At 46.5% G+C, this 24,581-nt stretch overlaps 2 protein-coding genes across 3 annotated transcripts in view; both read right to left on the bottom strand.

The window, feature by feature from the left end:
• The window catches only part of CPSF1 (cleavage and polyadenylation specific factor 1), a 242,284-nt gene extending 231,987 nt beyond the window's left edge, over positions 1-10,297 (bottom strand). The window contains exon 1 of the mRNA XM_070748454.1: positions 10,292-10,297. The gene's annotated coding sequence lies outside the window, so the exon portion shown is untranslated. The remainder of the gene's footprint in view (positions 1-10,291) is intronic.
• ZFTRAF1 (zinc finger TRAF-type containing 1) lies at positions 1,526-20,722 on the bottom strand. 2 transcript variants are annotated; one of them, XM_070748457.1, is made up of 4 exons: positions 20,487-20,722; positions 7,993-8,231; positions 4,845-5,080; positions 1,526-2,001 (listed from the first exon to the last, which is right to left on the bottom strand). In XM_070748457.1, exons 2-4 carry the CDS (start codon positions 8,211-8,213, stop codon positions 1,610-1,612), a joined length of 849 nt encoding a protein of 282 aa, XP_070604558.1. In that variant the 5' UTR covers positions 8,214-8,231; positions 20,487-20,722; the 3' UTR covers positions 1,526-1,609. The 2 variants fall into 2 exon arrangements, with proteins under 2 accessions (XP_070604558.1, XP_070604559.1); XM_070748458.1 differs by having other exon boundaries at positions 4,845-5,056; positions 20,487-20,717.
• Between the last annotated feature and the right edge of the window lie 3,859 nt (positions 20,723-24,581).

Below are 24,581 nucleotides of genomic sequence, written 5' to 3' on the forward strand. Positions count from 1 at the left end.
GTGGTTGGCTTTTCTCAAATCGCATTATGGCCAGGAGGCAGAAGAGGAAAGGAGGAAGAGGAACGATGAGAAAGAAAGAAAAAACCCCACACGTCCTTAATTCTTTGCCAGTCGCAGCGAGGAAACCTCCCCGGCCACCGGCATTTCACATCTCTGTAAAACGGACCTGATCCAATTCATACAAAGCCTTAACTGCGGACACAAGCTTCCTCTAAAACAAAACAAAAGGTGAGGTGGGTATGCCAGGTGAAGGGCTTGAAAAGGAAAAGGAAGAAGATTGACAGCACAATCAACGTTATTTCTCATGATACATACGAGACGGTCACCACCATCCACCACCGGTTCCCACGTTAAAAGAGCCAGAAAGCAAATATCCCTGTAGACCTCACTGAAATTTGGTGAATTGTCTCCCACTTATCCTCGTCCATAAACTTGCTATATATATATATATATATATTTATCTATTTATATTTATATATACTTCTTCGTTAAAGGTACATAAAATCACACTGTAAAATTGCATAATTACTAGAAGAGCCTGTCCACTCCTTTTGCACACGGGCTGCTCCGAAATACTGGGGAAGCTGCCCACACCATACGGACAAAAGGAATCACCCTGCATTCCGAGAAGAACTGACTTTGGGGTCGGTCCGATGCCACTTCTTAGCCTGGGGAGGGGTTGCTGGGCCGGGGGGGGGGAGCTAAAGGAAAGAGGACAGTGTCAGGGAGCCACTGGGGGGGAAAGGGAGGGGGGCCTCTGGGTGCTTTTTGGGAAGTGCAATTCAAGCCACTGCTTCGGGCCAGAAGGGAGCCACCGTTGAGGAGGCTCCTCTCTCTCTTGTTGGCCTCCCAGAAATCTGACTTTCTGCAGGGGGGAGGCCAGCAGGGAGACCCCTCTGGGCTGATACATTCGTGGACATTTGGGGCGCTTGGCTCTGCTCCTTCTCCCCACCGAAGCACCACTTGGCAGAGCCTGGCATTCCGGCCGTGTGGCACGCACCCCAAGGACAGGCTGGCTGGCAACACCCCCACCCCTCTGCGTTCCTAGAGGCCCCTGAATCTATCTAACTACAGAATCCCACCCCCCCACAACGCACCCCCTTTTGCAACAAGATCTGCCCAGCATTCCCAGGTGCTACGTAATACTTGGGTCGAAGGACACCCGGCCACCAGGATGGAGGGACGGGAGGCCACACAGGACAGCCGTGAGGCGGAGGCGGCCTTTTCACAATGTATTGACTGGCAGAGCCCCTTGAGACCCCCACCCACCCCTTTTCAGGCCTCCTCGGTACCCTGCATCAAGCTAAGTCCCCGGACGCCTTTTTTTTTTTCCGGAGGGTGTGTGGTGTGTGTCTGGTACAAACGGGGCCAGTCAAAGAAGGCAGCGACTGCTGTCGCCTGCCCCACATGCAAAAACGTCCTTTTTGTTAAAATAATCGGATAATTGTGGACCTGGAAGAGGTGGGGGGGAGGCCGAGGCAGCCGTACGAGGTAACTCTGGTTCAGTGGTGCGTACTCTCTCTCTTTCTCTCTCCCCTTTCTCGCTCCCTCTTGCGCGCACGTGCTCTCCCTCGGTCCCTCTCCCAGGGGAGCATTTCTTTTTCAACGCTTACTTCTGTATCTGGAATATAAAGAGACGCAGGTTGATGTTCTTGGCGGCCAGGAGTTTGTTACATTCCACAGAGTCTATGATGGGCAGCGGCATGTACTCCGTCTCGTTGCTCTCGTTGGAGAAGACGAAGTGGTAGATGACGGGGTTGATCTTGACGTCGTCGTAGGGTCCCTTGAGCAGCAGGAAGGAGCACTCCAGGGGCGAGCTGACCTTGCTCTTCAGGATGAGCTGGAAAGAGAGCGTGCGCTTGCATGACAGGTTGGGGTTGCGCTCCGAGTCGTTCACCCGGGCCTTCAAGACCCACGTCTGGTTCAGCACCGTAAACCGGGGCGTCTCGTAGTAGAGGCGGGTGATGAAGTCGTCGGTCCGGTAGGGACGGAACTGGACCTCTGCAAGACAGCGAGAAGGGAGGGCGTGGGGGGGGGGGGGTTAGGGGAGGGAGGAGAGACAGAAAATGACAAAAAAAAGAGAGAGAGAGGGGGAAAAGCACAATTAGACGAGAGAAACCGGAAGCAGGAAGGAAGAAAGCTCACGTTACCTGTAGCTACTGCGCGCGGGAGGCCTTCTCGGACAGGACACAAGGGTGAGGGTAGCCATTCGGAGCTAGTGAGGGGCCGAAGCCATTTGGCTTGTGGTGGTGGTCGGGGAGGTGGGGGGAGGAGGAGGAGAAAAGCAGATAAAAATCAATACAATTCATCATGGCAAAAAAACCACCCAACTACACAGTGTCATTGTGGCTCAAGACTGGGGAAGATTATTATTATTATTATTATTATTATTATTATTATTATTATTATTATTATTATTTGATTTGTATGCTGCCCCTCTCCAAAGACTCAGAGAAGCAACGGGGAAGCTCGGAGATGGTCAATCCAACCCGTGGCCAAGCAGGGAGAAGCCACGTGACAATAAGCCGACCCAAGACTCGGGGACAGGCGAGGTCCAGATGGAGGATGGTCACCACCCTGCCTTCTCCAAAGGGGCAGAAGCCTCTCGTCGCGGGGGCCTCTTCGGTCTTCTGGCCTCATCCGGTTCTTTGCATCCAAGGGCCTGCATCCTCGGGGCTACCTAGGGGGCCGTCCTCGGCAGCCACCGACCACCGGCACTTTTGCCGTGCCCCGGGACCTTGCAACCAAGCCAGCAGCTGGGAGGCCTCTTCCGGGATCCACGCGAGATTTCTTGGGGGGCTGAAGACCGGCATTCGAGGGGGATGGCCTCCCCAAGCCAATGAGGCAGGAGGCCCCGGAGCCTTTTCAGGTCCCAGGCCGAGCGAGGTGATGCACAAAAACCAAATCAGACGAGTCAGAGGAAGGTGGCACCTTTATTTTATTTTTTTATTACCATTCACAATACACAGATGAGAAGGCACAGCGAGGCATCGTCAAAAGGCAAAACCAAACTAGGGGGCCAGAGAAGCAACTTGGGGTTTTTGGTGTTTTGGTGTTTGTGTTTTTTTTTAAAACCAGAGCAGAGCAGCCTGAGGTGGGATACATGAAGACGAAGAACAGTACACTGAGTCATTTCGAAAGCTCCGGTTTTAGACCCGGCCCCCACCCCCACCCCAAAAATGGTTTAGCCCAAGTCCAGTCTGTTAAAACCCTCCGAGAGTCCACCGAGTGTTTTGGGCGATTCGAGTTTATCTCAAGATTGTTGGCCCCGGTATTATTATTATTTTTTTAAGTCTTTGGTGTCCCAAAACCAATGGAGTTCTCCCAGCACAACCCTCTGTGGACAAGTTTGGCTTCATCGGTGTGTTTCCAGAGGACGGTTAGGAAGGTACAGCAGCAACACCTGGACAAAGGAGGCGATGGAGTTATTCAAGCCACACAATCAGCACCTGGCCGTTCCCTTCGCTCTTTTTCCCTTTCCCTTTGGCTCTGCGCCTCTCTTCTCTCCCGGGCAGAGGCTTTGAGAGAACGTCCCGAGGGGGGGTGCAGCCCCCTGCCTGCTTTCCACTCTCCACCTGGGCAGGCTGCTCCCCCCACCCCAAACTCCACCAACCCCCGGCCCCTCAGCGCTACCCCTAAGGCTCTGCAGGGGAGCCGTTTCCTTAGCGAGTCCAAATCTGGCAGCACCGGGATCTCCTTCCTCCCCCCCCCAAACAGGTCCAGCTAGGATCAAGTAGGTTTCAGCACAGAGAGAGAGAGAGAGAGAGACAGAGCTGGTCACCTTTCTTCACAGCCAGAGTTCCCCTGTTTCTTTTCAAGCTCTAAGCCCTTTTAACCTGGCTAAGAAACACACTTCCGGTGTGTTTTCTGGGGCTCCAGCCTTGGTTGGGTCCGAGAACGGATTATATACAAGGAGACTTTTCTGTAGAAAATGTGAATATTTATAGGAAAGGAAAGGAGACGTCATCATCTTTTTTTCTCTCCTGGAGAAACCCCACAGCCATTAACCGAGCCTTTTCCAGGCAATTCTGCGGAACCTGCCTTCAGCCTCCTTGGAGAGATTCGGAGCGAGAGAGAGGGTCCCAGGGCTTACCTGCAGAGGCAATTTAGATCCACGGGGGCAAAACCCACACTGCTTTTCCTTCCCCGTCTCTGACACTGAGCGCAAGCAGAGGTTGGGAGGGTCGTGAAAACCAGAGACATTTGTTCATACCAGGAAAAGACACTGCAAACGTTCCGAATGCCTACAGCAACTCACCCGACTGAACGACACGGAAGCGAGAAAGGCTAAAACGCTTCCTCCCGAAAGGAAGGGGCCTTTGCAAAAAAGGCTCAGCAGATACACACTGTTAAAAACAGCAGAACTCCAACTGAGAGAAAACTCAAAATGTTTAGCAGACACAGAAATGGAGACAGGAGCCGAAGCCACGTTGACTTCCATGGTTGAAGACTGTATTTGTTGGTCTATGGGCCATCTCGGACTGCCACACCTTACCTGCGTTTAGGGACCATCCTTCTTCCCCAGGTCACCAGTGCTCCAGGGGCGCAATCAGCAGAAGGAAGGACACCTCAGAGCTGCCCCTGGTTCTCCTCAAGAGGCCCCAATTGGACCCACAGAATTCTTCCCAATCCCTCCCGCCTCCCCTCCGTCTCACAATCACCACCACGGGCCTCCCTTAAACTTGGGTTCTCAAGCCAACCCGAGGGGAATCTCCAGGGGTCAACATTTGGGGCAGCAGCCCAAAGCCTCTGCATGTTAGGTAAGAGATACAAGTTAATCAACAGATGCCCCAGCGAAAGAGCACGAGAGCCGCTCCCGGTCTGTGCCGGCACCCAATAATTACCTGTGTAGCCGATCTTCTCGAAGCTGAGCAGGCCGAAGATGCCGTTGTAGAGCTGCAATTCCCTTTTATGCGCTTGGTCCATCTCGTCCAGGATCTCCATGAGCTCCTTCCCGGTCTTGGTGGGGTGGGTGCACTCCGCCTCGTGGACCGTGAGTTCATGGTAAGGGCCTTGCCACGGGCACCCGATCCGCTTGTACTTGCACTGGGTCACCCTGCAGAGGGAGAGGGGGGCAGGCCTACAATGAGCAGGCGGGAAAGGCCCCGCGATGGAAACCTTAGCGGACCAGAACGGAGCAGGGCAACACTCAGAGGACACACAGAGAGCTCACCGTTCGCTCGCCAGGGGATTTGGTCCACCAAAGAAATGAGGAGGCTGTCTAATCCCACCACCCATAAGAGCCCAACGTTCACTTCACTTCATTTCTTCTACTTGTAGGCCACCCAATCCCGTAGGACTCAGCGCAGCTTAAAACAAAGATACTGCTCAAAAAAACCGAAGGGAACACTGAAAGAACCCATCCTAGATCTGAAAGAATGAACTATTCTCATGGAATATTTCATTGCAACAACTATTCCATTTGCACATCAGCCTGTGAAATGGATGGTCAATCAGTGTTGCTTCCCAACGGGACAGTTTGATTTCACAGAAGTTGGATTTACTTGGAGTTATATTCTGTTTTTTAAGTGTTCCCTTTATTTTTGTGAGCAGTGTAGAATGTCCCAAGGAAGGGAGAGTGTTATGTGGATTAGAATGAATAGGATTTTATTTGTAGAAGCCTCTAAACCCAGGATCCCTACATTCCTACATGAGTCTCCTCCTTTCAATCTGGTATACAGTGGCACCTCTACCTAAAAACGCCTCTGCTTAAGAACTTTTCTAGATAAGAACCACGGGTTCAAGATTTTTTTTTGCCTTTTCTTAAGAACCATTTTCTACTTAAGAACCCGAGCCTGGAAAAATTTCCCAGGAAATTTGAGAGTGGCACAAAGGCCCGGCCAGTTTCCTTCCATTTCCCCTGGGTTTCTCTCTCTGGCGCAGTGTATGGGAGGCAGCCTCGCGCCAGGTGTATGGGAGGCACGTGCTCCTCCTCACCGCCTCATAGTCCCTCTTTTTTTAAAAAAAAAAAGCCTTAAAGTTTTGGATTTATTTGATTCCCCTCAACTTCCTTCGGCAGCAACTGTCCTCCTCCCACCCAAATTCCGAGCTTTTATTTCTTTCCTAATGGGTTTGCACGCATTACAGTGATCCCTCGATTTTCGCGGTCTCGATTTTCGCGAAACGCTATACCACGGTTTTTCAAAAAATAATAATTAAAAAATACTCCACGGTTTTTTTGCTATACCACAGTTTTTCCCACCCGATGATGTCATACGTCATCACCAAGAGTCACTTCTCTGTCTCTTTCTCTTTCTTTCCTGTCATTCTCTGCTTCAATCATTTTCTCATTTCTCTTTTTTTCTCCCCTTTTTTCTATCATTTCTCTCTCTTCCTTCCACTCTTCTCTCTCTCTTTCTTCCTCTCACTCTCTTCCTTCCTTTCTCATCTTTCTTTCTCTCTCTCTTTCTCTATCTTGCTTCTTCCTCTCTCACACTCTCTTCCTCCCTCTCTCATCTCTTTCTTTCCTTCTCTCTCTTTCTCTATCTCTCCCCCTCTTGCTCTCGGGCGGCGGGCAGCGGGCGGGCGAGCGGGCGGGTACCTACGGGGAACGGTGGCCGCCAGCGCTGCTGCAGGAGGACCCATGTCCGAAAGCCGGTGAGAGGGGTGGATCGGGCGGCCGGGCAAGCGGCGAGCGGCGGCCGGGCGGTAGCGGCGAGGGCGCCGGAGGTGCTGGGGGGGCGGGGGCAGCCGACATTCAAAGCAATCTTTGTCGGCTTCTGCACTTTCGTGGCTCCCCGCCCCCAACTTCAAGCCCTTGCGCTGCCTTGGGAAAAAGGTGTGCATGCGCAGATGCTGTTTTACTTCCGCGCCGCTACATCGCGGAAAATCGATTTTCGCGGGAGGTCTTGGAACGTAACCCCCGCAAAAATCGAGGGATCACTGTATTTGCTTTTACATTGATTCCTATGGGAAAAATGGCTTCTACTTACAAACTTTTCTACTTAAGAACCTGGTCATGGAATGAATTAAGTTCTTAAGTAGGGGTACACTATATGAAGCAGGTCTATCTCGTCAGTCCTGAACTTGTTGCCTGTTTCAATGGATGGCCTCCCGGATCAACCAAACTGCTTATAGAGACCTTTTGTGTTCCACATTTAAAAGAAGAACCATCAGCAAAGAGCTCCCCAACTTCACTCTTTCTTTTTAGAGCCTTCATACGATATTACAACAGGCACCGTGGGTTTTTCACATCCTTTTCCAATGAGTTGGAGACTAACAGTTGACATATTCACTAGACCAGGGGTAGGCAAAGTTGGCTCCTCTATGACGTGTGGACTTCAACTCCCAGAATTCCTGAGCCAAACATGCTAGTTCAGGAATTATGGGAGTTGAAGTCCACATGTCATAGAAGAGCCAACTTTACCTACCCCCGCACTAGGGTAATTAGTAGAAACTTGCAAGAAATATTTCACTAGCGCAAGGCGGCTCCCCTTCAAGTCAGGTTCTATTAAAACAGGGGTCTCCAGACTTGGCAAGATTTTTGGGCTTCAATTCCCAGAGTTCCTCCATTATGGCAACTTTTAAGACTTGTGGAACGCCGGCTGACGAATTCTGGGACTTGGAGTTCACAAGTCTTAAAAGTTGCCGTATTTGGAGACCCTTCTATTGGAGTATAATATGGGAAGACTTTTATTTTAATTATGCTCCATTCCTTCAGAATTTAACTATCTTGATCTCTTATCGGAGACATCACATCAAGCAACCCACCCTGCAATTCCCTTCTGAACTTCTCCCTTGGCACAGCTGTCCCTGCCCCCAGCTGTCCAGGATCTACCTATTATCCCAGGCAGTCCAGGTGAGGGGCTCTCTTAAAAGTGTGAAGCTCCACTTTCCCAGAATCCCAGCGGACAGAGGCCGGCTGGAAATCCAGGAGTTGCATTCTTCCACCATAACAACAGAGTGACAAAGGCAGCTCTAGTAGTTTGGCCTTCCATTCTCTCCCTCCCTCCCTCTTTTGCACCATTGTAAAAAGCAACCCGTGCCCTTTACCTGTCCTGACATTCTTCTTTCTGGTGTCTCTCCAGAAGGGAGCGAGGGAACTGCTTCAGGCAGAAGCCACACTCGGAAGGCAGCTCGCTCACTGCTTTTTCCACCGCCAGGTTTCGGCAGCAAAGGCTTTTGCTGATCTCGCAGCGACAGTTGGGACAGGTAGCCTGCTCCTCCTTCAGTCGGGCATCTGCCAGCAGGTGGATGAAGCATCCCGCACACATCAAGTGACCGTTTGTACACTGTGGGGGGGGGGAGGAAAGGGAAACTTCAGAGGCCTTTTCCAACAGACAGCACGAAGTGCATAAAACCATGCATGGGATAAAAAAAGTCTACGGAGAAGGGCGGCATACAAATCTAATAAATAAATAAATAAATAAATAAATAAATTTTTAAAAAAAGGTGGAGGAAAATTATTTTCTTTATCACACAAAATACTAGGGGGCCCTCCCTAAAGCTCATAGGTAAGAATAAATAGTGATGACAAATCAAGGGGAATATTTCTTCACCCACAGGGTCCTTGATTGATGGAATTCCCTTCCAGAAAAGGTCGTGACAGCTGTCAGCCTGGAGAGCTTCAAGGCAGGATGAGACAGATTCAGGGATGCCAAGTGTATCACATGTGGTTATTGGAAGGGATGTCCAAGTGCCGCCTCTGTGTTGGTTGAGGCAGGCAGGGTTCCCTTGGGTCCCATTTGTTGGGGGTCCAGGGAAAGGGAGGGTCTTGCCTTCTCTTTCTGCTCAAGATCCCCGTGGACAATTGGGGGGGGCACTGGGGGCCACAGAATGCTGGACTCGATGGGCTTGGGCACCATTCAGCAGGGCTCTTCTTAGGTTCTGACTTTTCAGCTACCTTCAACAGGTTCAACCCTGCCCTCCACAGGATTCTCAGGCAGGTGCTGCCATCAATAAAGGGGAATCTCTAAAGTTCGGGGTTGACCTGAGGGGTCCTCAGGGATCTCTGAGGTAGGTCGCATTTCTTGCAGAGGTTTCATTGCTGAACTAGGTCAATCATCAGCGCTAGCACGGAAGATGTTGTTGTTGTTGTTGTTGTTATTATTATTATTATTATTAATTGGATTTGTATGCCGCCCCTCTCCGGAGACTCAGGGCGGCTAACAGCAATAAGACAGTGTACAGTAATAATCCAATATTAAAAATGATTAAAAACCCATTAATATAAAAAACCAAACATACATACAGACATGCCATGCATAAAATTGTAAAGGCCTAGGGGGAAAGTGTATCTCAGTTCCCCCATGCCTGGCGGCAGAGGCGGGTTTTAAGTAGCTTACGAAAGGCAAGGAGGGTGGGGGCAATTCTAATCTCTGGGGGGAGTTGGTTCCAGAGGGCCGGGGCCGCCACAGAGAAGGCTCTTCCCCTAGGTCCCGCCAAGTGGCATTGTTTAGTTGACGGGACCCGGAGAAGGCCAACTCTGTGGGACCTAACTGGTCGCTGGGATTCGTGCGGCAGAAGGCGGTCCTGGAGATATTCTGGCCCGGTGCCATGAAGGGCTTTATAGGTCATAACCAACACTTTGAATTGTGACCGGAAACTGATCGGCAACCAATGCAGACTGCGGAGTGTTGGTGTAACATGGGCATTTTGGGGAAAGCCCATGACTGCTCTCGCAGCTGCATTCTGCACGACCTGAAGTTTCTGAACACTCTTCAAAGGTAGCCCCATGTAGAGAGCGTTACAGTAGTCGAACCTCGAGGTGATGAGGGCGTGAGTGACTGTGAGCAGTGACTCCCGGTCCAAATAGGGCCGCAACTGGTGCACCAGACGAACCTGGGAAAACGCCCCCCTCACCACAGCTGAAAGATGTTTCTCTAATGTGAGCTGTGGATCGAGGAGGACGCCCAAGTCAATGATTCTCCCCCCAGGGTAATGGAATTGTCCTTGGGAGGCGCTAGCACGGAAGATGTTCCCTAGTTTGGACAATGAAGGGTCTGCAAGAAAGCCACCAGCTCAGAGAACACCAAGGACCCCTCAGCTGCTGGCATTTTAAAGCTGCGTTTGTTCAATAATGGCCTCACGGCCTCTCTGCACACAGTTACAAAAAGAAGACGGTGCCTCTTCCAGCAAGCAAAGTTTTTATTATGTACGTCGCCCAGAGTCCATTTTGGAGTTGGGCGGCTTATAAACCTAACAAAATAAATAAAAATAAATAAGAAGAAAAAGCATGAACAGAGAAATATGGTACCGGTAATTCAGAATTCTGTCCACCTCTGCGTAGACATTTTACAGATCACATTTAATTATTGTTGCTTTAAACCCAGAGCCCATGTAAACTCAAGAGCTCAGAGCCCCAGTCTTTCCAAAAACAGGCACCAGAGCAGCGCCAGATCAACTCTGGAGGCCTCTCCAGGAACTGAGGAAGGTCATACACCAGACAGATGATGATGGGACATTATTTTGAGGCCCTTGTTCCATACAATCACTTTCAAGATAGGGAAATCGGCTGGCAAGGAGTTATTATGACTCAACAGGTGAAAATTGATTAAAAATCCCAGAATGTGGAGCCAGCAAATTACCCAGGGAAATCTCAATGCTCCACCTTCAAAGACTTATCTATAATCGTTTGAATCAAGCCCAACCCCTGACTTCATGGACACATCCACGTAGTCTTCTGGTGGACCACTGGTTTTACCAACGTCTGCTACAATGTTTTTTCCAACTTCCCTATCTGGCCTATAGTCCAGCTGGGTCTTCCATTTAAGTTTTGACCCAGGCTGCTCCTGTTCAGCTTTTCAAGAGCAGCCAAAACCATTTTGAATAAATGGAGAGGGGTGGCATACAAATCTAATTAATAATAATAATAATAATAATAATAATAATAATAATGATGATGATGATGATGATGATGATGACATCGCAATCCCAGGAGACAGCAGACTTGAGGAGAAGCAGTGAGAGAAATTAGTGAAATTAGTGAAATACGAAGATCTAAAAATGGAGCTGCAATTATTCTGGCATAAGCCCGTGAAAGTGGCCCCAGTGGTCCTTGGCACGCTGGGCGCAGGGCCAAAGGATCTCAGCGGACATTTGAAAACCATCGGAATTGACAAAATCTCCACCTGTCAATTGCAAAAGGCCCCTTTACTGGGATCGGCAAACATAATTCGCCGCTACATCACGCAGTCCTAGGTGCTTGGGAAGCACCCGACCTGTGATGAAATACGAAATCCAGCATAGGGATCTCGTTTGCTGTGTTGTACTGACATACTACTACTACTACTACTACTACTAATAATAATAATAATAATAATAATAATAAATTATAAATAAATACAAAGTCATGAGCATTTTGGGGGGTGGGTGCAGGAATCCCTTCAGCTTTACATACTACACTGATACAAACTGAACTGCCTGTAGCTAGGCAGGGGCAAAGTGTGAATGGGCAAATGGAGTTGTGCCCATCAACGTCACATGCATGGATTTTCCAAAAGCTTTACTTTTAAGAATTGCCAACTGGTTAAAAATATAGCACTAGCACTTAAGACTTATACACCACTTAACACTGCTTTACAGCCCTCTCTAAGCAGTTTATAGAATCAGCATATTGGCCCCAATAATTTGGGTCATTTTATCGACCTCACAAAGATGGAAGGCTGAGCCAACCTTGAGCTTTGCTGAGATTTGAACTGTCAAATTATAGACAGGCAGCAGATGTAGCCTGCAGTACTGCACTCTGATCGCTGTGCTACCACAGGTCATTACAATATAAAATAAATACAAAAGCAGGCTAGTTAGAGCAACAGTCTTCCCTATAATGATGTATGGGTGTGAGAATCGGACACTGAAGAAGAATGGATGCATTTGAACTGGAGTGTTGGTGTAAATTACTGTGAATACCACCGGCAGCCAGAATAACCAAACAGGGAGGTGTTAAACTGTATAAAAGTAGACATATTGTTAGAAACTAAAATAATAAGACCACCTCTTTGGCCATGTTGTGTGTGTAAATTCATCTGAGAAGGCTAGAAGAAGAGGGTTGGACTAGAAGACCTCCAGGATCCCTTCCACTCTATTCTGATTGATCTTGCTGAATAGAGTACAATGTGTGCTTATTTGGCACACATTGTGTGACAAGTCCTTGCTTCAAGTGAAAGTCAACTGCTGCTGCTCACATGGAATGTTCATGGAAAGGTCTTCCGCTTCCTCGTCTAACATCTTGATCACCATCTTGATTTCCATCTGCCACAAAAAAGCTACGGGGGATTCCCGGCTCTTTGGAAAGGACAACCTTTCCCCGATGTTGGTAGCATTCAAGACCTCTGGCCAGCCTGCCACTCATCTCCTTGTATCACAAGTAGTCCTTGACTTCTAGCGGTTCAGTAAGTGGCTGTTTGAAGTTATAACCGCACTGAAAAATTGACTTTAGGACCATTTTCCACATTTATGACCGCTGCAACATCCCCGTGGTCCTCGGATGAAAATTCAGATGCTTGACAATTGGTTCCTATTTATGACGGGATTCACTTAACAACTACAGTATGTCACTGACTTAACAACTGCAGTGGCTGACTTAACAACGGTGCCAAGGCAGGCTGTAAAATGAGGCAAACATCACTTAGCCGATGTCTCACTTAGTATAATCTACACTTTGGGCTCAGTTGTGGTTGTTAAGTCGAGGATAGTGCTCTACAGCTTCTTTTAAATCACAGTTGCATAATAGAGATATAATCCTTTTCGTGGTAGGTCAGTGTTTAAAAAAAATTGACTGCAAGTTCAAGGAAACTTGGACAGGAGTTTCCATTGAAGCTCCCCCAAATTCTACAAAGCAACTGTTGTTTTAAATGCCTCATTATCTGTAAGAGAACTCCTTCCCCCCCAATTATCACATTCTTTTTCCATCTTTGTGACTTTCAATCAACTTCACCTCCACCCAAGATAGGAGGGACACAGCAGAGGAAGGTCCTGGTCTTTATTGCCAACAGATGTTGAACCTCCCCACTGGAAAACAAATTAAGTAGATACATTTTGTGTGGGAGATTTTCAAACCTCAAAAGCATTGCTCGGTATAACCACTTCAGGAAAATTTGTCCAATTAATGAAATACAGTAGATGCTAAAAAAAAAGGCTGGCCCTACAAGCACCTGAAGGCAGGACAAAAGATAGACAAAAACTTATCAGGCAGAGATGCAACCTAGAAATAAGGAGGAATTTTCTGACATTTAGAATAATTAATCAGTGGAATGGCTTGCCACTGGAAGTTGTGAGCTCTCCATCACTGGGAGTTTTTAACAAGAGATTTGACAACCATTTGTCTAAACTGGCATAGGGTCTACCACTCCAAGGTCCCTTCCAACTGTTATTCTGTTACACATCCAGATTCCCCAAATTAACGGCTTGTGGTTAGCTGGACTGAGATCAGCCGCCTTCCAGAGGAATTCCAGAATCAAATTGTTTCAATGGTGTTGCAAATTAAGTTTTCTAGATCCCTAAAGTTTCAGATTAAGAATTGTTAATTCATAAAACTAGACCTTATTAAGTATTAAGGCTTAATAAGGCCTAGTTTTATGAATTAATAAAACAGCGACAGAGAGGAAGAGGTCAGGTTTCTGCTACTTTCTCCCCAGGATGTTTTCAGAGATAAGGAAATATCGCAAGTTGTTAAGATCCAGGGAGACTTATGGTGTGGTCGCTTCCGCCTAGATACAGAATAGTCTCTTTTCCATGTTTATTTAACAATTATTTCCAAAGGGGCAGCTATATTTCCTGATAACATGAAAAATGCACAATGCCCTTTTTGTAGCTTTGAGAAAAATTGTAGGCACAGAAAAAAGCAGAAGTCACTTTACATCCTGTTGTGCTATAGGCCCATATTCTTAGTGACCAACAACCAGAAAAAGTATTTTGCACCAAGGGTTTTCCTAATCATACTTCTTGAGTAGCAAAAACAAGTGGAACAATGGCTCAATTTATGCCAGCCCTTGATGTGTTCAACTTTCTATTCTTGCAGCATTAGAGAGAATATCACTCTTACTTCTTCAGTTCTACAGATTTTAAACCAAGATCAAAAGTTCCAAAACATCACTTCTGAGTCCCAATGAGGAAAGCAGCACTTTAAATAATTAGAGCAATTATTTATTGGGCAAATGAAGTGGTTTCAGTCTGCAACTCCAAGTAGTGAACAATCCCCCAGTACATTTGAGATTAAAACCATACAATCTGTTAAAAACAGCAACTGGAAATACTCCTATGGAATCGGAAGTCCTGAATAACAAGTGACAACAACTTACAACAACAATAATAAAAGAAAGTCCAAACTCACAACCCTTGGCTTGGTGGAATAAGTAGGTTTTCACTGGCTTCCTAAAAGCCAGAAAGGAAGGGGTGAATTATGTATCAGGGTACACTTTTGCAAAAGGGGGCAGAGAATGAGTGGCTGAAAAGGCATATTTTCATGGCACTGATGGCAACAATCTCTGAAAAGACACACGGTAGCTAAAAAAAAAATGTGCCATCAATTCCAGTTTTATACGGAATCTGATTAACTTTTCCTCCAAGGTTGTCTGCAATAGCAACCTAACTTTTTCCACAACCAAAAGGGGAAATTACAGACTGATCAACAATTGTCCAGTATTCCTGGGTTAAGCAACAGCTTCTTGAGAAAAAGGTGCCTCGCCCCCACTTGCCAAGGAGGGGTTATATACCCTCGCTAAATAACACATTTGCCACTGCTCAGATCCACTTCCTCTCTCTCACCTCCACCAGGCCTTCACCAATCAGGAAACCTCCTTAAGATCCAACGCACCCAAATGATGTTACAGGATGAAGCCAGAACCATCAGAACACCTGCCCAGCAGGTGTCAAGCCCTTTGTGTCTGACTATCTGCTCAGTGGTCTGGAAAACCCCTCACTGTGCCCCACCCCCCAAGATTGTTTTCCTGCCCATCGTTGTCCAGTGGGGCACAGGTCACTTTGAAAAGAGTCACTGGACCACAATTTATCCACAGGAAAAATCTGGAGAAAATAATATATTTTGCCTTATTGCCACAGCAGAGATCTGAGTAAAGGGTCTCATCTGTTATTGATTGGGTTGATCCTGTGCCATTGGTGTTTTAGGCACCCCTTGGGTTTGCTTCCTTCTGTGGTGCCCTGCAGAAAACGAAACCCCCTCTCTAATTGTTGTAAGAAGGGTCCAAAAGCATCTTTCACCTGGCCATTATTCTGATGGGAAAGTCAGCAAAAAGGGACAATTCTATCCAAAGCAAAGCTACTGTTTCAGCAGAGGGTTACAGCCTTGGCAAACTTTGCCTGCCATCCCTTCTAAAAACTCTCCATGCAAGAAACCATAGAGAGTAAAAGCTCTCCATGCAAGAAACCATAGAGTTCAATTAAGGGCCAATCCTCTGCAGCTTTGTGGCACCAGAGAACTCTATAACAGGAGGCCTCCAAACATGGCAATTTTTAAGGCTTGTGGACTTCAACTTCCAGCCTTAAAAGTTGGCAAATTTGGAGGCACGATTTGACCATGACAAGGGGTAAGATGTTAGCAGTTCTAAAGTCTTGGATCACAAGAAAACAAACAAAAGTTAGTGTGTGACTCCAACTATGCACTGGATGTTGGATGCGATAGGGCAGATCCAGAGCTGTATGGATTCTTAGGCAAGCATTGCTATCTGGTCCCTAGAATCCAACTTTACCATCTAGTTGCCTGCAACACAGAGCCACTTGTGATGCCAGCAAGACCCCAGATTAGAGCCACTAACTAGTTGAGTTGAGCTGGTGGGAGACCCAGAAAGACACATTTGAGAGGTAAATCCCCCACACTGTGCCAAGCCAATGATCATCGTGAGGCAAGGCGTGGCATTCAGCAGCAACAAGTAGAACTCCAGGGCTCCAAGGACCTGTTCTGTGGGTTGTTGAAAATTAGGAGCCAGGAGTAGGAAGAGCCACACCCTCCTTCCCCCAAAACAGCCTGCCACCTGCTTCCAACCATCTCTCCCCCTGTAGTGAAGGCATACAATGTTTTCCAAAATAGCTCAACACATTATTTTTTTAAATATCAATAGAATATCTGGAATTCTCAGGAAGGTGGAGAAACAAGTGAAAACTAGAATCCCCAATGCCACAAATACGCCACATCTCCTTACTGGTCCCACTAATTAGGTTTATTATGCTCCTCATATCCAGTCAGGGAAGAACAAAAAGGCGAGCAGGATCTATTGTTTGGAACTCCAATCCTGGCTGAGTTCTATAGGGACAGGACCTTCCACTTGGAAATAGCAGAGAAGGTAGAAGCACGCACATCCACAAAGCTCTGATGTGTAGACCTGTTAAGCCTGTTACTCTAGAGCAGGACTCTCCAAACCTGGGAATTTTAAGATGCTTCTAAGCATGGCTGGCTAGGGAATTCTGGGAGTTGAATTTCACAAGTCTTAAAAGTTGCCTAGAGTTCTGCTACTTATGTGGTCTTAGGCAGGAAGACAACCATCACCAAATTGCAAGTGTACAGCTACAAATAATTTCATTAGCCCAGAGTTTAATTATCTGTATACTTCGCTATCATTTCATGATGACACAATCCTATGCAAACTGGCAGAAAATATGGCAATTTCAGATGCCACATAATCATGGCCATGACCTTCACCAACAGAGATTATATGCCACTATTACATTGTCACACAACTTGGTTTACTTCAGTCCCCGTAATATATAAATTAAATAGAAACAGACATTTAAAGCGGGAACTGAGGAGGAAGAGAAAACAGATGGCCATTCTTCCCTCTCCCAGGAAAGTTATCATTAAAGCATAACTGGACAAAAGTCCATTTAACTGTTGGCTTGTTTGCTTGGCTGCTTTGTCCAAATAGCCTTTTTTGTTTGTTTGTTTGTTTCTTGGACTTAAAATGATCACAGGAACTGGGAAGAGAAATAGAATAGAATTCTTATTGGCCAATGGACGTAGTGCTCCACTCAAGCCAAAAGCAAAAGCAAAAAAGGCTGCTCAAAAGGACAATCTGAAAGAAGAAGGGGATGCAGTTTGTCTGGCCACCCTACGCTATGTTGCAGAGTTGGTTGAGAAGACTGAGAAATCTAATTAATAAATAAATTATTTCATGCCTGAACAGAGACAAGACCGACTATCCACCTGATGCCACCATCCTGATTTCATCCGATAGCAAACCATGCTTTTTTTAAATCAGGAGATTTGCTACGAATTGGAAAAATACTTGCTTGACCTTCATGGATTCTGAATGTTAAGATAGCTGTACTTCTTTGGAGGCCTCTCTTCGTTTCATACTAGAAAGCAACTTTTAACTTCTTCCTCTTCATTTTTGTAGTGATCGTGAAAAAGAAATAAATTTCAAAAAGAAATACATTGGACTGGGCGGAAAAGGTTCAAACTCTTCTGTGTTCCAGTTCAGTTTTATCTGCACACCTTGTTGTTAAAATTAACAGCAAAGTATTATTAAGGGCACCTTGCTGGGGAGAGAAGCATGTTCAAGAAATGTTTGCCAACAAGTAACCTTTGTGAACCCAACCTATCGATGTACTGGCTACATAAGGTCTTTCCTTTCCTGTATTTCCATCCTTCAGTACTGTCCTGTAATAACTAAGGTGCTTGGCTACAGTAGACATCTGTGTGCAGAAACATCAATATCTAAAACATTCTCATGGACAATTATAAATCTAGAAAGAGTGGAAAAGATAATGCCCCAGTGACTCCTTGCACTAGGGGGTCCAGAAGTATGATATCCAATTATAAAGGATGGTTTTTGAATGACAAAGCAATAAATGATATCCCAAAATCCCATTGTAGAAAGCCTTCTTCCTGGAATTTTACATTTCAAAATATTAGCAGGAGGAAAAACAAATCCTCAAAACCAATTATTTCCTCAGAGCACTGAATCTCAAAATAAGACTCAATCAAAAAACTTACAAAAACTGACGCTAAACCTGCCAGCCTAAAAGACCCAACGGGGAGATGTTATGATAAGAACCACACCTGATGAGCAGACAAAAAGGGAAAGACCAGCAGGAGGTGGGAGGGGCAACCTAGAAAATTTGTTTTGCACCTTTATGCAAAGGTCAGCATAATGTATACACAACACCTGTAAAAACACAAGTGAGTCATCCTGGGCGAATGGGATGCCTTTAACACATCTCCATTCTGAGTCTCCAAAAAACCCAATCATCATCTTCCTTGCATTCACACTCCACACCATTCTTCACTTACCTTTAACACACAGGTTGCTGCAAATCTCCCCTCCCACCCCCACCCCCAAAAGGTATCCCTATCCTTCCATTGTTCAAAAAGGTGGCACACCACATCATTAACTTACCTTTATTACATGGGTGACTGCAACCCCTCACCCCAAGACAGAGGTAAGAGGAAGATTCATTCCTGCAATGGCTCTATTATTTCTAAAAACAGCCATCTATGGGGCACCCCAAAGTTGCTTTTTCAGGAGGCAACTGGGCTTTTGTTTTTTCTTTGAATTAGCTTCTTCAGCTCTGACTGGATGGTGGGGAATGGAAGGATGTAGATTCCCTGCAGTGAAGCCTTGCAGTGAAATCCTTCCATTCCCCCACCACTCAAGAGCAGGAGAAGCTTCTTGGATCAGGAGCAAAATGTCTTCAAAGAAAAACCTCTTCAAAGTCCAGTTGCCTCCTAAAAAAGCACCTTTGGGGACAACTTAGAGGATGGAGAATCTCTATGGATTCATGTATAGGACACCTTACAGTAGTGTTTCCCAACCTTGGCCACTTGAAGATATTTGGACTTCAACTCCCAGAATTTCCCAGCCAGCGAACAATGGCTGGGGAATTCTGGGAGTTGAAGTCCAGATATCTTCAAGTGGCCAAGGTTGGGAAACATTGACTTAAGAGGATGGAGAATCTCTATGGATTCATGTATAGGACACCTTACAGGGTGGGTGCTATTTCTTAGAGCAGGCGTCTCCAAAGCTGACAACTTTAATAGAATTCTTTATTGGCCAAGTGTGATTGGACACATAAGAAATTTGTATTTGGTGCAGATGCTCTCATTACATATAAAAGAAAATATATATTTGTCAAGAATCATGAGGCACAACACTTAATGATTGTCATAGGGGTCAAATAAGCAATCAGGAAATATTAATAAAAATCGTAAGGATACAAGCAACAAAGTTACAGTCATACAGTCATAAGTGGAAGAAGATTGGTGATAGGAACAATGAGAAAAAACTAGTAGTAATAGCAGTGCAGACTTAGTAAATAGTTTGACAGTGTCGGGGAATTATTTGTTTAGCAGAGTGATGGTGTTTGGGGGAAAAAACTATTGTGACTAGTTGTCTTGTTGTGCGGTGCTCTATAGCAACGTTTTGAGGGAAGCAGTTTATGTCCAGGATGCAAGGGGTCAGTCAATATTTTCACATTTCAAAAAATTTAAGTTGCTATGGTTGATTGGAGACCCTTGCTCTAGGGCAGGAAAGTTTTATTTATTCATTCATTTCTTTCATTTAATAATTTATATGCCACCCAACACCCATATAGCCCAAAGTACTATATGAAATATTATTATAGATATGACTGAACGCTACTGACAGCCTACCGTCTTTTAAAATGTGTATAAATTTAATAAATTAAGTTCCATGTATCCTTCCAGGCTTTTAAAATTGGGGAGGGGGGACATGCATGCCAGGCTTTGCTGCAGAGAAGCCCCCTCCCCCAAAGGCTCACTTGCCCACCACTCCCACCCATGCAGTCCAGGTGAGGTGTATGTGCGTGTGTAGAAAAAATACCTGATACCAACCACCTTTCAATAAATTAAAAGACAAAAAGGTAAGCTGTCAAGAAAGACAGCTTGTGTGTGTGTGTGTGTGTGTGTTAATGGGTTTATTTTCATTTCTTCTTTTTCTTTTGTTGTTTGTCATTCTAGCTTAGACATATTATATGAGATTATGTTATAGATATGACTGAAAACTATTGACTGCCTACGTCTTTTAAAATGTATATAAATTTATTAATTAAAAACAAAGTTCTAGGTATCCTTTCAGGCTCTTAAAATTGGGGAGGGGGCACATGCATGCCAGGCTTTTGCTGCAGAGAACACCCCCCCCATCCCTCACAAAGCCCCCTTCCCAAAAGGCTCACCTGCCCAGCACTCCCAGCCATGCAATCCAGGTAAAGTAGGTGTGTTTGTGCGTGCATGCCAGGGTACCCCCCTCCCCACTTAGGCGAAAGGCAGCCCTTCCAGCTGTGTTTGGGAGGGGGTTGAAGCCCTCACCCCCTCCCTCCGGAATTGCCCCCCAATTCCTTACAAAGCCACCTCACCTGCCCACCACTCCCACTCCTAGCCATGCAGGTTACCCCCCCCTTAGGAAATAATATATATATATATATATTAATAGCACTTCCAGCTGTGATTTTTGTGAGGGGGTTGAAGCCCTCGCCCCCCCCTCCCCCTCCGGGACTACCCCCCCCCCACAACCTGCAGAGACCCTCCCCCTCCCTGACACCCCCACCACGCTTGAAGGGAAGGGCTGGGCGGGGCGCACCTGGTAGACGGAGGCCTTGGGCAGGTCGAGGCACACCGTGCAGCACAGCACCGAGTAGAGCCGCTCCTCCAGCTTCACGCCGCCGCTCCCGCCGCCCTCGGCCCCGCCGGGCAGCTTGAGCCGCTTCTTGGGCGGCCCGTCTGAGTCTCGGTCGCCGCCGGGCTCGGGCTGACCCTGCCGGCTGCCGACCCCCGCCCCGCCGACCCCCAGCGGGGCCCCCGGCTCCTCAGGGCCCGGGCCCGCCGCGGCAGCCACCGCGTCCCCCAGCACCAGAGGCCCCGCGGCCGCCGCCACCACGCCGGCCGCCGCCGCAACCCCGCTGCCGGGCTCCCGCTCGTCCGGTCCCGACATGCTCTGGCTTCGGGCGAGGCTTCAGCCCGCGGTGGTCAGCCCAGGTCCAGCCGCCTCAGGAGCCGCCATCTTGGTTTGGCTTCTTCTCCAGGCAGGCGGCGGGCGGGCGCCCTTGAGACACGCCCTTCCCGGCTTCGCTTCAGCCAATCCCCGACGCCCCCACTCCCCCGTCAATAGCACCACGCACGGCGACGCGTGAGCCTGCGAGAACAAACAGCCCCCTCCTCCAATCGGCAGGCGCGACCGGAAACGGACAGGACGCGCGGCTGCTCAGCGGCGACGCTTTTAAGGACCCGCCAATTAACGCTCGTCGAGGGCGGGGCGGAAGGGCGGGGTGGGAGGAACCCCTAAGGACGAATGGCGGGGCGCGCCCGAAGCAGCGGCGGCCTATCCTCGGCGGGGCGGGGCCCGCAGGTGGGGCCAGGTGGGCACCCAAGGGCGGGCGCCCACCAGGTAACGCTGGGGCGCATGCGCTTCTGGGCCTTCCTTCCCGGGCAAGAAGTTGACGAGAGCGCCTCAGCTGGGGCTGGTTGAGGCCCCCTCGCTCCTTCTGCCCCCGCTGGCCAGGTAGCACAGGTGGCCGCCTTCTTGCCCTGCCCCAAACCAGCAGAGGTGGCTGGTGGGAGCGTTTGGCTGCCCTGGGCCCCCTTATTCTACGTTTTGGGGTGGGGGGAGCAATAACTATGCCCTCCCTCAAATCTCCCCCTAGCAGCTCTTCCTCGACTTACAACCATTTCGTTTAGTGACCGTTCCTAGTTACATGGAACTCACTGCCAGACTGTAGCATCACTACCTAACCCCCAAAACTTGACCCTTAGACTCTCCACCGTTGACCTCTCCGGATTCCTACAAGGTCAGTGAGGGGCCTACATAAGTGCAACAGCGTGCCTTCCGTCCCCTGTCCTAATGTCTCTTTTACTAGTATCATGTATATAAACATTGTTATATCTTAGTATACCACCAATACATATTTGACAAAATAAATATAAAAAATAAATTTTCAGCTGCTCCTGCCTGCTAGACATGCACCACTGATTTTGCCCCGAAGTTTCTGGCCCTTTTGCCTGCTTAGCCTTCCTTTTCATCAAAGGAGGGGCTGTTTTCTCCTTTACCAATCCCCCCCCTACACAATTAATTGCAAAACTGGCATATAAGAACAGAGATGGTTTTGAAAGATTCATAAAAATGGAATTAATGAGCAATAGATGATTTATGGTGTACAGTATTGAAAAAATGTATGAAATTAGTTATATATATTTTTCTTTTTCCCCCTTTTTTAGTATTTTCAATGTTTGTGATTTGATATAGGGGTTTTTAGATTTAAGTAAAATGTGTAAAAAGAAATAGGAGGCACTGTGGCCTATCAGTTAATTAGAATGTTAGAAATATTATTTGTCAGTATATATTTGAGGGAACATTAATGAAGAGAGGTAATACATGATGATTGTGATTGCTGGATGACAAGATTAGATAAATATTTTTTTAAAAATAAGGGATAAAAGATTTATAGAGAAATTAATAATTTTGTATTATGATTTTTGGGGGGATTATACAAGAGTTACTAACAAAATACTGCGTTGTATTGTACTGGAAATAGAAGATATTTGACATTGTACTAAAGCGTATGAAGGAAAAATAAATAAAAATTTATGCTGGAAAAAATTGATTGCAAAACTGCAACCACACCTGTCTGGAGGCAGCTTCCACTTCAAAGAGACACTGACAGAACCAAGCTGTTTATTTTTATTCCAGGGCGTTTGGTCTTTTTCTAGGGCTGAATTGCAGTGGAACTGGGCCAACCGCCAGATGTTTTGAGGGGCTTGGCCTGGCCAGAGGCTTGATGGAGCGGGTGCGGCCACGCCAGGTTGAGTAAAGCTCTAGTAGCGTAGCTGGTTCTACTGGATCCGTGGGTCCCTTTGTGTCTCTGTATATAATTTTATTAAATTGCCTCGGTGTATATGTTGTTTGATTGGATAGTTTCTTAAGGATTTTTATCATTTGTATTATGGGTTTTTTACTATTTTACTATTTATTTGTTTGTTTTGTCTAGTACGTATTGGTGGTATACAAAGATATAATAAGATTTATATATACTGTATACAGTACTAGTAAAAGAGAAACATTAGGACAGGGGACGGAAGGCACTCTGGTGCACTTATGCAGGCCCCTAACAGACCTCTATGAAGTAATAAAGCTGGGATAAATCCCCCCCAGATTCACACTGCCCCCATCCTCCTTGCCTTTCGTAAGAATCTGAAAATGCATTTATGTCGTCAGGCTTGGGCCCACTAGACTCCAGCCTCTGCCCAGTGAATGTGCAGGGTATGGTAGTATGAATGGAAATGTTCGATTTTTAAGTGTTTAGCTTTTTAATATAATTTTTAAATTAATTATTTCTATTAATTGGATTAGAAGTGATTTATATACAGCATTGTATTTTTTATTGAAATGTTGTAAGCTGTCCGAGTCCACGGAGAGGGGCAGCATATAAGTAAGTAAGTAAATAAGTAAGTAAGTAAGTAAGAAAGATAGATAGATAGATAGATAGATAGATAGATAGATAGATAGATATCCAATAGACTTTTGAAAGTCTAACCTAGTAGTCTGCTAACATAAAAAATGCTCTAATTTTGAGATTTGAAAGAAATTTACAGGAGAGCTAGTCACTGCACTAGTAAAAGAATAAATATATTGAAAACAGAACTCATTTTGCTAGCTATTCAGAGACCTCTAGTAATGTACTACTTAGTTTACTAATTCTGTTCCCAGTCCTTTCCCACTGTGGAAGCCAGAGCATGAAATCACACACTTTGCAAACAATACATATATTTCCCCTTTTGTGCTTAAGGGGAAAAATCTGAAACTTCCATTTTGAGTTTTGCAATCTAGATAGGTTTGTTGTAAAAATAAGCTAATAATATTTTATAAGCTAATAAGCTAACGGTTGATCAGTGGAACAGAAGTTGCCTCCAGAAATTGTGAATGCTCCAACACTGGAAGTTTTTAAGCAGATGTTGGATAACCCTCCGTCTGAAGTGATGTAGGGTTTCCTGTCCATGCAGGGGGCTGGACTAGAAGACCTCCAAGGTCCCTTCCAACTCTGTTGTTGTTGTTATTATCTTTTGAAAAAGCAAAAAGCTGAAGTTGTTCTTGGCTTTGGCTTCTCTCTCTGCTCTGTGCTTTGTTTTTCAATTTATCAACCAAGTATGTTTTCTTTTAAATTAGTTGGATTTTAGATTTTGGTCTGGCCAATTTATTTCTGTGTTTGTTTTTATACTCTTCCTAAGGGAGGCTCAGACCCAAAGCCAGACTTGATTAAAAACAGAGAAAAATGAAAACAAGGAAACCGCCGCCTATAAAAACCAAAACAAGGGCTTTGTTTACACCACGTGCTTCATCAGGGTTTGAAAACAACTTACATCACAGGATGTGGGTCTTGCTCAATCTCTTGGCATAGATTGGTTTAAGGAGGGGCCTATTGCGGTAGAAAAGAAGATAGCTTAATATCCTGACATGCCCTGATTAGGGATGTTGTGAAAACAGCAACGAGGGAGGGAAATATGTGCCAGCAACTGGTTAGGTCGCACACAGTTGGCATTCTTTGGCCGACGGGATGTGGAGGAGTCCCATCGGCCAAAGAATGCTGACTGATGGGTCCATGGGGGAGAGCCTTCTCTGTGGTGGCTCCGGACTGATGGGTCCATGGGGGGAGAGCCTTTTCTGTGGGGGGCCCGGTCCTCTGGA

The sequence above is a fragment of the Erythrolamprus reginae genome, chromosome 3, assembly GCF_031021105.1.
Source record: "Erythrolamprus reginae isolate rEryReg1 chromosome 3, rEryReg1.hap1, whole genome shotgun sequence".
NCBI lineage: Eukaryota > Metazoa > Chordata > Lepidosauria > Squamata > Dipsadidae > Erythrolamprus > Erythrolamprus reginae.